Raw genomic sequence first — 15,859 nt, 5'->3', positions numbered from 1 at the left:
AGACATTACCCAAGGTCCTGCACTTTGAATAATTTAATTCCACTTGCGGTAAGTGCTATGAAGGGGAGGCACTCAGAGACGAGTCAGAGCTTTCCGACAGCTCTCAGAGCTGGATCTCAACCTCGATTGTGGATGAAGAGCTATCATTAACATCTGTAGCTTTAAGGAATACTAATTAAAATAACATAAAATATCCTGAACAGATAACAATTATGATTATAACTACAGTAAGTCCCCTATCTATGAACAAGTTCTGTTCCGAAAGCACATTCGTTAAGTTCAATTTGTTTGTAAATCCAACAAAGTCAGCCTAGGTACTCAACAAACACAATGGCTATATAGTGCTGTACTGTAACAGCCTTATAATATTTTTGCACAAACAGTACATAAAAAACAAACATAAAAAGTAAACATTTTTTATCTTACAGTACAGTACAGCAGTACAGGACAACACACACGGGCGCATTTTCATTTTTGAAAGACTGCAACTGAAGCTTCATTCATAGGGGATTTACTGTATTATTATAATAATGACTTGGGGAATTATTTAGTATCAGCTAGTCAATGAGAAAAAAGATGAGAATAAATGAGGAAGAAAGTCTAAATGTGCAAGACAGTATGTGAATAATTGTTGTTGTTTAGTTGCTAAGTCGTGTCCGACTCTTTGCGATGTCATGGACTGTAGGCCACAAGGCTCCTCTATCCATGGGAATTATCAGGCAAGTATACTGCTGATAATTACTGCCAAAGAATTTTCAGGGCACCATTCTATTCTTCCACAAAGGAAAATTCTTCCATGAAGAGGCTTATAGACCTTCAATACAGGACACCCAGCCCTTCACGAGAAGAGCAAGGTATTTAACAGAAAGATAACACAGAAACAAATACAACGTTTATTTTTATAATACAATACTTCCTGAACACAGAAGTAACACAAAAATCCTAGTCAAACTAAGTACGCTGTTTGTTTTGGAAAATACTGCCCTGTGCTCAAAAGGCACTAAATGGTGAGAAAGGTGAACATCTTCCATCGAGACCTACTGCTCTAAACAAGAACGACCACCAGCATCACAGCCAAGTTTCAAAGTTGCCATGATCAGGTGTTCTTGAAAACAGACCATCAGATCCACAAAAGTGGGCATTCCATCAAAATGCACATGATAGGTTGTTTCTTCCTTCTCTCTCTGCCAGGGTTGGTAATTAAAATAACTTGACAAAGATCCTCCAAACTAAATATTGTATATGTCTCTTTACTTAGTAAGACAAAACTCTTTAAAATTAGAATTCTAGGTCCATGGATGTCTCTTGACATCTCACAATAGAAAATATATCCATTGATTTATTACATAAAATGAGAGAATCATAAGAAATTCAGAGTGATGCTCAAGAAGGCTGAGTGCCTAAGAATTGATGCTTTCGGAGTGTGGTGTTGGAGAAGACTCTTGAGAGTCCCTTGGACAGCAAGGAGATCAAACCAGTTAATCCTAAAGGAAATCAATCCTGGATATTCATTGGAAGGACTGCCGCTGAAGCTGAAGCTCCCGTACTCTGGCCACCTGAATTTGGTGAAGGGCCGACTCACTGGAAAACACCCTGACACTGGGAAAGATTGAAGGCAGGAGGAGAAGAGGACAGCAGATGATGAGATGGTTTGATGGCATCTTTGACTCAATGGACATGAGTTTGAGCAAATTCTTGGAGATGGTGAAAGACAGGGAACCCTGGCGTGCTGCAGTCCATGGGGTTGCAAAGAGTCAGACATGACTGAACAACAACAATCTTTGATGGAATCTTCACTTGGCTTCACTTTAATTTCTGCCATCACAAAGCTGTTATGATAAAAAAAAGTATGTTCTATTAAGTAGAAGTCAACTTCATGGCACCTGTGCTACCAGGGACCCTCTCCAGACCCACAGTAAGCCTCACACTCTCTATGACAGACTTCTTAGCTCAGTCAGTCAGCAGTCAGTTCAGTCACTCGGTCCTCTTGGTGACCCCACGGACTGCAGCACGCCAAGCTTCCCTGTCCATCAGGAACTCCTGGAGCCTTCTCAAACTCACGTCCACTGAGTCAGTGATGCCATCCAACCATCTCATCCTCTGTCGTCCTCTTCTCCTCTCGCCTTCAATCTTTCCCAGCATCAGGGTCTTTTCCAATTAGTCGGTTCTTCACATCAGGTGGCCAAAGTACTGGAGTTTCAGCTTCAGCATGAGTCCTTCCAATGAATATTCAGCACTGATTTCCTTTAGGATGGACTGGTTGGATCTCCTTGCAGTCCAAGGGACTCTCAAGAGTCTTCTTCAACACCACAGTTCAAAAGCATCAATTTTTCAGCTCTCAGTTTTCTTTATAGTCCAGCTCTCACATCCATACATGACTACTGGAAAAACCAAAGCTTTGACTAGACGGACTTTTGCTGGTAAAGTAATGTCTCTGCTTTTTAATAAGCTGTCTAAGTTGTTGTAAGGCCTCATCAGACAACTGTTTTGCCTTTTTGCATTTCTTTTTCTTGGGGACGGTCTTGATCACTGCCTCCTGTACAGTGTCACAAACCTCCGTCCACAGTTCTTCAGGCATCTGTCTATCAGATCTAGTCCCTTGAATCTATTTGTTAAACAAGATGGTGGAGGAATAGGACGGGGAGACCATTTTCTTTCACACAAATTCATCAAAATATCATTCAAATGCTGAGCAACTTTCACAAAATAACTTCTGAACGCTGGTGGAAGACACCAGGCATCCAGAAAGGCAGCCCATTCTCTTTGAAAGGAGGTAGGACAAAATATAAAAGACGAAAAGAGAGACAAAGAGTTAGGGATGGAGACCTGTCCTGCAGAGGGAGTCGTAAAGGAGGAGGAGTTTCCACACAGTAGGAAACCCTCTCACAGGTGGGTCTGTGAAGAGTTTTGGAATCTCAGAAGTTAACATAACCAGGAGAAAAATAAAATAGAAATTAACACATGCCTAACTGTAACTGCAGAAAAGAGAACTTTTCTGCCAAAGGCTGTAACCTAAAAACCTAGCGTGCAGCCTGGCCTGCTCACAGAACAAAGGATTGAGAGAATACCAAAGGAGAGCTAGCTAGCTGCGTACCAGCCCCTGCCCACCCGGAGGCAGAGAGGCAGGCCTGGGACAGCCAGAGCCGGAGGCATGGGGCTGCTGCACTCTCAGCCTCGGAGAGGGCATCTTCCAACAGACTGTGAGCAGGCTTCCAGCTGCTAACCTTGTCTTCCTGAGATCCTGGGTGACTGACATCCGCCAAGAGGGTCGCAGCCTGACCTCAGCTCTCCAGAGGAGACAGACAGCACGCTGAGACGGTGCTCTTTTGGCGCACCCAGGAAACCCCGCGGCAGGACTGGGGAAGTGATTAAGACACAAGGTCCACCTGTGACGGTGTGCCCGCCAAGCACCTGGTCGCCTGAGCTGCTCAGACCTGGGAAGGGCACAAAGCACACGCCCAAAACACAGAGACTGAGCCAGAACTGTGTCTGAGTGTCTCTTGTGGAGCTACAGGTCAGCAGTGGTCTGGGTGCGGCAGACCTGGGTATGGCATAAGCCCTTTTGGAGGAAGTCACCATTAACCCCACCACAGAGCTGCCAGAACTTACAGAGGACTGGGGAAACAGACTCTTAGAGGGCACAAAAAATAAGCTTATGCGCACCACGACCCAGGAGAAAGGAGCAGTGACCCCACAAGAGACTGACTCAGAGAAGCCCATGAGCATCCAGGAGACTCTGGCAGAGGTGTGGGTCAGCGCTGGCCTGCTCCAGGGTCGGGGGCACTGAGTGTGGCAGTGCCTGCATGGGAACTTTTGAAGGAGGTCGCTATTATCTTCATTACCTCCATATAGTGTGGCCTCAGGTCAAGCATCAGGGAGGGAACACAGCCCTGCCCATCAATAGAAAATTGGATTAAAGATTTACTGAACATGGCCCCTTATTATGAACTTATCATGAACTTCTTATTGCCAAATTCAGACTTAAATTGAACAAAGTAGGGAAAACCACTAGACCATTCAGGTATGACCTAAATCAAATCCCTAATGATTATATAGTGGAAGTGAGAAATAGATTTAAGGGACTAGATCTGACAGACAGATGCCTGATGAACTAGGGATGGAGGTTCGTGACATTGTACAGGAGGCAGGGATCAAGACCATCCCCAAGAACAAGAAATGTAAAAAAGCAAAATGGCTATCTGAGGAGGCCTTACAAGTAGCTGAGAAAAGAAGAGAAGCAAAAGGCAAAGAAGAAAAGGAAAGATATTCCCATTTGAATGCAGAGTTCCAAAGAATAGCAAGGAGAGATAAGAAAGCCTTCCTCAGTGATCAATGCAAAGAAATAGAGAAAAACAATAGAATGGGAAAAACTAGGGATCTCTTCAAGAAAATTAGAGCTACCAAGGGAACATTTCATGCACAGATGGGCACAATAACGGACAGAAATGGTATGGACCTAACAGAAGCAGAAGATATGAAGAGGTGGCAAGAATACACAGAAGAACTATACAGAAAAGATCTTCATGATCCAGATAATCACGATGGTGCAATCACTCATCTAGAGCCAGACATCCTGGAATGTGAAGTCAAGTGGGCCTTAGAAAGCATCACTACGAACAAAGCTAGTGGAGGTGATGGAATTCTAGTTGAGCTATTTCAAATCCTAAAAGATGATGCTGTAAAAGTGCTGTACTCAATATGCCAGCAAATTTGGAAAACTCAGCAGTGGCCACAGGACTGGAAGAGGTCAGTTTTCATTCCAATCCCTAAGAAAGGCAATGCCAAAGAATGTTCAAACTACCACACAGTTTCAATCATCTCACACGCTAGTGAAGTAATGCTCAAAATTCTCCAAGCCAGGCTTCAACAATATGTGAACTGTAAACTTCCAGATGTTCAAGCTAGAATTACAAAATGCAGGGAACCAGAGATCAAATTGTCAGCATCCACTGAATCATTGAAAGAGCAAGAGAGTTCCAGAAAAACATCTATTTCTGCTTTATTGACTATGCCAAAGCCTTTGACTGTGTGGATCACAAAAAAACTGTGGAAAATTCTGAAAGAGATGGGAATACCAGCCCACCTGATCTGCCTCTTGAGAAATCTGTATGCAGGTCAGGAAGCAACAGTTAGAACTGAACATGGAACAACAGACTGGTTCCAAATAGGAAAAGGAGTATGTCAAGGCTGTATATTGTCATCCTGCTTATTTAACTTATATGCAGACTACAACATGAGAAACACTGGCTGGATGAAGCACAAGCTGGAATCAAGATTGCTGGGAGAAATATCAATAACCTCAGATATGCAGATGACACCACCCTTATGGCAGAAAGCAAAGAAGAACTAAAGAGCCTCTGGATGAAAGTGAAAAAGGAGAGTGAAAAAGTTGGCTTAAAGCTCAACATTAAGGAAACAAAGATCATGGCATCCAGTCCCATCACTTCATGGCAAATAGATGGACAGACAGTACAAACAGTGAGAGATTTTATTTTTGGGGGCTCCAAAATCACTGCAGATGATAACTGCAGCCATGAAATTAAAAGACGCTTACTCTTTGGAAGAAAAGCTCTGACCAACCTAGACAGCATATTAAAAAGCAGAGACATTAGTTTGCCAACAAAGGTCCGTCTAGTCAAGGCTATGGTTTTTCCAGTAGTCATGTATGGATGTGAGAGTTGGACTATAAAGAAAGCTGAGCACCGAAGAATTGATGCTTTTGAACTGTGGTGTTGGAGAAGACTCTGGAGGTCCCTTGGACTGCAAGGAGATCCAACCAGCCCATCCTAAAGCAAACCAGTCCTGAGTGTTCATTGGAAGGACTGATGTTGAAGCTGAAACTCCAATACTTTGGCCACCTGATGGGAAGAGCTGACTCATTTGAAAAGACCCTGATGCTGGGAAAAGATTGAAGGCGAGAGGAGAAGGGGGTGACAGAGGATGAGATGGTTGGATGGCATCACCAACTCAATGGACGTGAGTTTGAGTAAACTCCGTGAGTTGGTGATGGACATGAGGCCTGGCGTGCTGCGGTCCATGGGGTCGTAAAGAGTCGGACACGACTGAGCGACTGAACTGAACTGAGCATGGCCCTGCCCATCAGAACAAGACCCAGTTTCCCCCTCTGTCAGTCTCTCCCATCAGGAAGCTTCCATAAGCCTCTTATCCTTATCCATCAGAGGGCAGACAGAATGAAAACCACAATCGCAGAAAATTAACCAAACTGATACATGGACCACAGCCTTGTCTAACTCAATGAAACTACCAGCCCTGTTAGCTCAGAGGAGAGCTTAACAGAGAGTTCCAAATGGCTACTACCTATGAGCTCAAGCAGACACAAGAGTCAGTCCAAGTGCCAGTGTTTGCTTAGACCACCAGCCTACCTGATATTCACAGGGTCCTATTCTACACATCAAATGCATCCTGTCAGACTTAAGCTGTCACCATCATTAAGATCTGTAACTGACACTGGTAGGAACATGGATGAAATGAGAAGGTCAATAAAGCTAAGTCCCCACCAAGTCAGTTATCCTGTGTCTGCCTGCCTTGGTTTCTCTCCTTGTGCAAGAAACAGACAAGAGATGACATCAGCCAGTCACTGACCTTATGGAGAGCTGGGGCCAAGACCGGTACCAAGAATCCGTTGTAAATATAATTGACAAGCTGATTACGAATCAAGGGGTGAGCCACCTAAGAGAGAAACAAACAGTCATGAAAAAGACAATCTTTAGATCTTCTTAAAGTCAAACCTGAATTCAAAAAGGAAATCTAAATGTTGGCCATGTATTTCATGGCTAAAGAATAATTTACACTTCAAACCACCATGTAATTTTTCCAGATGGTTTATTCCAGTATAAATAAATGGCCTGGACTTCCAAATTTTAAAACCGGTTATTTTAAATTTCTATTGGGAAAAATAAAAAACATATAATAAATAGGCTGAATATGTACATGGACTCATAAATTAAAGTCAGCAAACTGGAATGGATAATTTTTGCTCCATAACTTCATCTATGTCCTATCTCAACTTGTGACTAATTTTTAAAAATAAATGTCAAAATGGACAATTAAAACCATTCATTTTGTTAGCAGAAAAAATTTCTCATTTTGAAATGCATTCTCTGATAAAATCATTTATATTGGGGACGAAGGTATTTAGAAAATCTTTTCATAAAAAATAGATACAGCTAAAAAGCAGAAAACATTATCAGAGGTACAACATTTCCTATATTTAACTTTCAAAATATATTTAGTACGGGTAAGCCTTACTGACACCTTTTATAAATACAGTCATCCCCAGTTATCTGTGGAGAATTGGTTCTGGGATGCACAGCCCCCACTGCCACAATACCAAAATCTGTGGATGCTTAAGTCTCTTATAAATAAAATGGCATAGTATTTTCATATAATCTACATATGTCTTCCCATATACTATAAATCATCTCTAAATTACTTTATAATGCCTAATACAATACAAATAGTTGTAACTACAATATAAATGCTATGTAAATAGTTGCTGGCATACAGTAAATTCAAGTTTTGCCCTTTGGAACTTTCTAGATTCTTCCAGAAATACTTTCAGATCTGCTGTTGGTAGAATCCACAGCTGTAAAACCTGCAGGTGCAAAGGTCAACTGTAATCTTTTTAGCAATACCCCCAAACAAAACATCTTAAAATTATATGGCTTCAGTCTCAGAATATGATACAAACTATATCATATCTCTGTTCTCAACCATGCCTGTTAGCTTTCTCTTTCTTTAAAAATATAAAGACAGAGTCAAACAATAAAGTAAAAAGCAATTTCTAGGGAAGTGCGGCTAGAAATTACTGATAATCTCACTCTCTGTGTACATTTGGGGAGAAACTAATAGTTCCATCTTTTTTCTGCAAGAAAATGTTGATAGACTGTAATATTAAAGGAAAAAATAACTTAAGATGTAATCCATTTATCTTATACATAAATAAAATCTCCTCTGACTTACCAATAAAAATGAGATGGGAACTGAAGTAATTCACTTGCATTTTCTTCCAGAAGCTCTTTCTTCATTTAGTAGATAAACAGATTATAACTAACATTTTTCCCCTTACAATCACCATAAAGAAATTTTATTTCTTAATAAATCTAGTATTAAGGTAATATTTGTCCTATATAGAAATAAAACATTTTTCAATGAAAACCTACTACACCCTTAAGTATATATATGATCTGATTTTTTATTGAAAACAGTAACAAGAAATTTGAAGGTAAAAATCTAATCAAAAAGCCAAATATACTTGAGTTCAGTGGCTGTTTTTCCCCCAAAGCAGGCCAATTTCAAAGGAAATTTAATTTGTGTCGCTAAGAAGATGCTTAACGTCTTCTAAATTCAATTGAGATAACAATATCCTTTATGTAGTATGCACAATTAAGCAAAATAAAGTGTTTTGCTTTGTAGACTCCCAAGAAGACCTTGAAGTAAAAATGGTATAATTTGGAGTACTTAGAAGCCTAAAAATATCTATTTAATGAGTCCAGCATTGAACTTATTTTTAATGGTTAAATGGATAATCAAAACAGAATTAACACTTTTTATAAGGAAGATAAAGAAAATCTACTCATTTTTTTCTCAATTAAAACTTCCCCAAAACCTATAAACTAACATTTTTATTCATTCAAGGACACTCAACAGGCTTAAAATAAAGCGCCCGTATTCCGCAAACGCTGACTGCAGTAAGACAAGGAACGCCGATGTGATCGGCTGATTTGGCACAGCGCCTGTACCCTGAGCGGACCGTGGCTGGGGGCTCCTTGCCCGCCCTCACCTGAATGACGGCGTTGCAGAACTCCAGCGAGTTCATGAACTGGACGAGTGGCGGGAGCAGGAGCCAGTCGTCCCTCAGCAGGCAGTGCCACTCCTCGCCCTTCTCCTCCAGCTTGGTGGGCAGGGAGGAGTACAGGCCACTGAGCCCCGTCGCAAGCACCTGCGTTCAGAAACAGAAATGCAATCAATACCTTCCCTGAGTTCTTAACCTGCAGCTTACGGCTCCCACTCGACGCCACTGCCGCTGGTCCAGACTATACTTCAGTAGCGAGGGAGTCCCACGTTAGAGGCTGTCAGCCTGCAAGGAACCCAGAAGGTTCCTGGAAGGAGGTGGGAGGAGGAGCAGAATCACCGGTCTTTGGCCAATACCTCCATGGATACTATGGGTTGCTGATCTCTTCTGTGTCAGGCCTATGCTGGGCTGGGGTGGGGGCAGCGAGGGAGACAGACGCAGGATGAAGAAGACATGGTTACGCCCCCATGAGTGCAGGAGGGGAGCGAACTCAGCAACAACGAGTTCTATCACACTGTTGCTGAGGGCACACCCAGACACAGCCCACACCCCCATCCACGGGGAACGCTGGGACTCAGGCGGCCGGGACAGATGTCACGGGAGAACCATGAGCAGCTGTATGAGAAAGATTCCGGCAGACGTGTTCAAGGTCGTGACTGACACGCATGTTTACACTTCAGAAGGCACTTTCATCTCATTGCCACAAAGTCTAGAGGAAATCACTGGAGATCATGGGTCAGTTAGATGTGATGACGATACTTCACACTGAGCTGAAGAGGCCTAAACGGAAGCATCAGCAGTGGGGAAAAAGGATCAAGAAAGTGCAGGCTCACATGTCAGGTGGAGGGGAGGGTGCGCCAACTGAAATATCCACCAACCCAGACTTAACCCAAAGTCACGAGGTTTACCTCCTCCCCCGCTCTGTTCCTACGTAACACTGACAGCGCTCGGGTTCAGTCACTGAGGATCAGTGAGAACTCCGAACTGTCACGTTTTCCAGCTTGGTCATTAAGAAAATGCTGATTCCTTAAACCAAGACAGAAATGTAGAAAATGCAGAAAAAACTAGCAGACACTCACTTATGCTGAGTGCCTGCTAGTTGTACCTTGTGGAAAACAGAACCAAGGAAAACAATGGATTTCACAGTACAGGGAAGTGATGCTAGCCAGCACCTGAGGGATGCTGACCTGGCAGATGTGCAAAGGATGGACACAAAGTGCCCAGAACAGAAACAAGGGAGTGACCTGTGAAAGGTGTTGCTCTAGGGTAAACCTAAGGTTATAAGGAACTCAAGCGGGATAGAAGCATTCAAGAAAACAGCCCCTTCTGAGTTAAGATGAGAAGAAATAGCAAAGTATTCACCAATCTCACAGACTAATAAGAGACGAACAGGCAATTATAGGAGTGTAATAAATGCTCAGACTACATCATAGAAAATATGTCACCATGGATAAACCCAGACTTGGAGTGTTAGGAGCATGAAATGTTCTCAGAAGAAGTGATATCCAAGAGCTGCTGAAGAATGAGTAAGAGCCAGAAAAAGTTCTTATTGAGCTTTATTATTAAAAAAAAAAAAAAAGCTCTTATATTGTTGGAAGCAAGAATATTTCGAGCAGAGGATGTAAAAAGCAAAAAGGAGCAAAAAAAGATGGTACCTTCCAAGAATGAAGAGAAGTGCAATATTACTGGAGTGTAGAGTTAGAGGTGGAAGGGGCCTGGCAAGGCATGTCTGAATCAGACCCTGCAGTGTTCTGCAGGACAGACAGCAGAACTGAAAGGACAAACCAGTGGGGAGTCCAGTGGACAGACCTCTGGAGCCATCGCATGGAGATGAGACCTCAGTTCAGTTCAGTACAGTTCAGTCGCTCAGTCGCGTCTGACTCTTTGCAATCCCATGGACTGCAGCACACCATTGAATACCAGACCACCTTACCTGCCTCCTGATAAACCTGTATGCAGGTCAAGAAGCAACAGTCAGAACCAGACATGAAACAACATACTCGTTCCAAATTGGGAAATCTTCCCTGTCCATCACCAACTCCCGGAGCTTGCTCAAATTCATGTCTATTGAAGTGATGATGTCATCCAACCGTCTCATCTTGTCATCCCCTTCTCTTCCTGCCTTCGATTTTCCCAGCATCAGGGTCTTTTCTAGTGAGTCCGTTCTTCATATCAGGTGGCCAAAGTATTGGAGTTTCAGCTTTAGCATCAGTGCTTCCAATGAATATTCAGCACTGATTTCCTTTAGGATGGACTGGTTGGATCTCCTTGCAGTCCAAGGGACTCTCAAGTCTTCTCCAACACCACAGTTCAAAAGCATCAATTCTTTGGTACTCAACTTTCTTTCTGGTCCAACTCTCACATCCATATATGACTACTGGAAAAATCATAGCTTTGATTAGACAAAACTTTGTCAGAAAAGTACTGTCTCTGCTTTTTAATACACTCTCTAGGTTGGTCAGAGCTTTTCTTCCAAGGAGCAAGCATCTTTTAATTTCATGGCTGCAGTCACCATCTGCAGTGATCTTGGAGCCCAAGAAAAGAAAACCTCTCACTGTTTCTACTTTTTCCCCATCTATTTGCCATGAAGTGATGGGACCAGATGCCATGATCTTAGTTTTTTGAATGCTGAGTTCTAAGTCAACTTTTTTGCTCTCCTCTTTCACCCTCATCAAGAGGTTCTTTAGTTCTTCTTCACTTTCTGCCATAAGGGTGGTGTTATCTGCATATCTGAGGTTATTGATATTTCTCCCAGCAATCTTGATTCCTGCTTGTGCTTCATCCAGTCCAGCATTTCCCATGATGTATTCTGCATATAAGTTAAATAAACAATACTTATTTAACTTATACAATATACACAGCCTTGATGTACTCCTTTCCCAATTTGGAACGAGTATGTTGTTTCATGTCTGGTTCTGACTGTTGCTTCTTGACCTGCATACAGGTTTATCAGGAGGCAAGTAAGGTGGTCTGGTATTCCCATCTCTTAAAGAATTTTCCAGTTTGTTGTGATCCACACAGTCAAAGGCTTTGGCATAGTCAATAAAGCAGAAGTAGATGTTTTTCTGGAACTCTTACTTTTTCAATGGTTCAAAGGAAGTTGGCAATGTGATCTCTGGTTCCTCTGGCTTTTCTAAATCCAGTTTGAATATCTGGAAGTTCTCGGTTCATGTACTGTTGAGGTCTGGCTTGGAGAATTTTGAGCATTACTTTACTAGCATGTGAGATGAGTGCAATTGTGTGGTAGTTTGAGCATTCTTTGACATTGTCTTTCTTTGGGATTGGAATGAAAACATCTTTTCCAGCCCTGTGTCCACTGTTGAGCTTTTCAAATTTGCTGGCAGATTGAGTGCAGCACTTTCACAGCATCATCTTTGAGGATTTGAAATAGCTCAACTGGAATTCCATCACCTCCACTAGCTTTGTTCGTAGTGATGCTTCCTAAGGCCCACTTGACTTCACATTCCAGGATGTCTCACTCTAGGTGAGTGATCACACCATCATGGTTATCTGGATCATGAAGATCTTTTTTGTATAGTTATTCTGTGTATTCTTGCTACCTCTTCTTAATATCTTCTGATTCTGTTAGGTCCATACCATTTATGTCCTTTATTGAGCCCATCTTTGCGTGAAATGTTCCCTTGGTATCTCTAATTTTCTTGAAGAGATCTCTAGTCTTTCCCATTCCTATTGCTTTCCTCTATTTCTTTGCATTGATCACTGAGGAACCAAGGCTTTCTTTTCACTCCTTGCTGTTCTTTGGAACTTTGCATTCAAATGGGTGTATCTTTCCTTTTCTCCTTTGCCTTTCACTTCTCTTCTTTTCTCAGCCATTTGTAAGGCCTTGTCAGACAACCATTTTGCCTTTTTGCATTTCTTTTTCTTGGGATGGTCTTGATCACTGTCTCCTGTACAATGTCACAAACCTCTGTCCATAGTTCTTCAGGCACTCTATCAGATCTAATCCCTTGAATCTATTTGTCACTTCTACTGTATAATCTGTATAAGAGAGTACACAGAATGAAAACCACAATCACAGAAAACTAATCAATCTGATCACATGGACCACAGCCTTGTCTAATTCAATGAAACTATGAGCCATGCATGTAGGGCCACCCAAGATGGATGGGTCATGGTGGAGAGTTCTGACAAAACATGGTCCATTGGAGTAGGGAATGGCAAACCACTTCAGTATTCTTTCCTTGAGAAGCCCATGAACGGTGTGAAAAGACAAAAGATGAGACCTCAGGCTTCACAGAGACCAGAGAGAAAAGGGAAGGGAGGTTCAGATGATGAGCTATCGCAATCCATAGTGCCTGACATCAGACACAGAAAGCCAGGCGGTGTGGCTCCAGGTGTGCCATCCTTGGAAAAAGCATCTGCCAACTGCCGCCTCTCCCTTCCCCTGGCTTGTTCCCACAGCACCCTCTGCAGCCCTCTGTAAAGCAACTGTCTTCCTTGCATTTGTTAGTTTACGGTCTGTCTTCTCCACCTCACCTGGCCTGACCAGTTCACTCCCGGCCACAGTGCAGGTTAGGGTGATCTGTCCAGTCAGACCCTAGCAGTACTTTCCCTGAGTAATACAGCCGTCGATAAGGGCACCTGGAGGTCTTGGTGCAGAGAAACCGGATAATGGAAGCCATAGGAGGGGCGGGGCGGGGCGGGGAGAGGGAGAGGCAGGGAGTGGGAGGGGTGGGGCGGGGAGTGGGAGAGGCAGGGAGTGGGAGGGGTGGGGTGGGGGAGTGGGAGGGGTGGGGCGGGGTTGGGGAGTGGGAGAGGCAGGCAGTGGGAGGGGTGGGGCGGGGGAGTGTGCGGGGTGGGGTGGGGCGGGGGAGTGGGAGGGGTGGGGCGGGGCGGGGGAGTGGGAGGGGTGGGGCGGGGAGTGGGAGAGGCGGGGGCGGGAGGAGGTGGGGTGGGGCGGGGCGGGGCGGGGCGGGGCGGGGCGGGGCGGGGCGGGGCGGGGCGGGGCACAGTAGCCAGCTGAGTGTGTGAGGGTAGCAAGAGAAGGAGATGAGCCATTTCAGCACTGGGAAAATCAAAAGATCATATACATTTCTCTGTTCTGTTTCCTAGTGACCTTCATTCACTCGTTCATTCGGTCTCTTATTTAAAAAAAAAAAGTCACTGAGCACCCTCAGGACAGGCACGATGTTAAACACAGGACATAAAACAGTCAACAAGACAGAGTGTGTATCTCTTTTTCAAAATCAGGGCATCTGCAGTCCCAAGAAAGAATGTCCCCTATTTAAAGCATTTAAAGCATTTAACTCCTTGTCAGCAAACCCAAACAAATCACTTTAATTCCTGTTTTGAATGTGACCCCAGTGAGCTCCTTGTTATAAATCAGAAACCTCTGGCAAGAGAGAACAGAGACCAAAAGTTCTCCTTGAAGGGAAATCTAATCTTGATGCCACATTTTTAAAATCAATTATATTTGCTAACTCATGTTAAATTAACCGCAGAACAAAGGCTTTAATTCTGCATACTCCCGATTCCTTAACCACTTTGAGCCTTTGAAGATGAATTCATCAAGACAGGCTTAATTTGTCTGACTAAGAAGCTGGGAATAACTATTCAGTATATCAGTATAATTACAGCAACATTAATTTTCAAATTACATACATCAGTGACAGTAATTAAAAATAACACATACCTAATATTCACTTTTTTTAAAGAGGGTCCTGAAAAGGGCATGGCTGAGATGGGAACTCAGCCCGCCTGCACAGGAGGACAGTGTGGTGTGTCCCCTGCACACCGACACCTGCTGTGTTCTCGCCACTAGAAGCGGAGCCAGAGAACAGACCTGCAACTGTCTCCATCACGGCAAAGAAACACGGAAGAAAAGAGTCTGCAGAATGAAGAGGACTACGCGGTCTTAAGAGCAAGACTGCAAATCCTTTCTGCTAAATATTTATCCTTTCCAAGACTTTGCTCAGATTTCAGATCCCTTCATCCAACCCACATGCATTTCTAGAACACCAACAATAGGCCAGGCACCGTGTCAGGACTGGGGAACAAGCACTGAACAAATCTGACCGGGTGAGATGGCGGAGACAGGTCATCAACCAATAAATGCAAGAAAGACTGTTACTACTGGTGACTATTTCCTGGTGACCTTCATTCACTCACTCACTCACTCACTCATTCCAAAAAACAATGCAGGGAATATTATGGCAACAGGAAGAAGAGGAAGGAGAGGCAACAACAGGTTTGCAAATAATTTTTCCAAGAGTTTGATGGTACAATCTAAGACAATTCTAACTTAAAAATTCAAAATATATATTGACATTCAACAGTTAATATTTTTAAATGCTCATCCATTCTTTTAGCCTTTTATTAATCCTGACCATCAAAAAGTAACTGTAAAACATTATACTTATCCCCAACATATGAATACCACCACCCCTCCCCCCGCCACCATCTTTTTGGCTGTGCCGTGTGGTACGCAGGATCCTAGCTCTCAGACCAGGGATCAAACCCGATCCCCTGCACTGGATCACCAGGGAAGTCCTACAACACAATATTTTTAATTTATCTTTTCTCAAGTCTTAAAAAAAAACGAATGACCATGTAAAACCCTAAAGATGACCAACAATTAGAAAAGCAAACTACTTCCCTGACAGCAGTACAGTATAGCATGAACTGTTGAGACCCTGGATTTCAGTATCAGACTAACATGGCTTTGACTTCGCCACTTACAGGCAGTTATTAAAGCACTCCAAAGTTCAGTTTCTTCACTGAGTTGTTGCAACAATTAGAAGAAATCATGCATGTAAACAAGTGGACATCATGGTTTATACACAGCAATGTTTCCAATGGAGGGAAAAAAAATGACGAGCATAGAGCAGTGGACCATCAGGAAAGGCTCACCTTTAACTTTAAACATCTAATAGTACCCAGTTAATTTCAGCAAAAGCAAAGAAGACTGTCAGCAGATGGCTTTAGTCTGAAGCTAGCAGCAAAACACCTGGTGGGGACCATTTGCGACAACACACCAAAATAAAAAGCCTCATAAATTTCAGATATGGGATAAATAACTTTCTA

The 15,859-nt window shown here is 43.0% G+C and overlaps 1 protein-coding gene across 8 annotated transcripts in view; it reads right to left on the bottom strand.

Moving 5' to 3' along the window:
- Positions 1-15,859, bottom strand: part of FHIP1A (FHF complex subunit HOOK interacting protein 1A) — a 381,881-nt gene that overhangs the window by 64,196 nt on the left and 301,826 nt on the right. For all 8 annotated transcript variants that reach the window (XM_081544005.1, XM_081544003.1, XM_081544002.1 and 5 more), the window contains 2 exons: positions 8,804-8,962; positions 6,604-6,690 (listed from right to left, as the gene is read on the bottom strand). In XM_081544005.1, the coding sequence (XP_081400131.1) occupies positions 6,604-6,690; positions 8,804-8,962 (246 nt within the window). The remainder of the gene's footprint in view (positions 1-6,603; positions 6,691-8,803; positions 8,963-15,859) is intronic.

The sequence above is a fragment of the Giraffa tippelskirchi genome, chromosome 11, assembly GCF_054371585.1.
Source record: "Giraffa tippelskirchi isolate mGirTip1 chromosome 11, T2T-mGirTip1v1.2.pri, whole genome shotgun sequence".
Taxonomy (NCBI): domain Eukaryota; kingdom Metazoa; phylum Chordata; class Mammalia; order Artiodactyla; family Giraffidae; genus Giraffa; species Giraffa tippelskirchi.
Note: the sequence above shows the minus strand (reverse complement) of the source record. Positions and strands in the feature narration are given on the sequence as shown.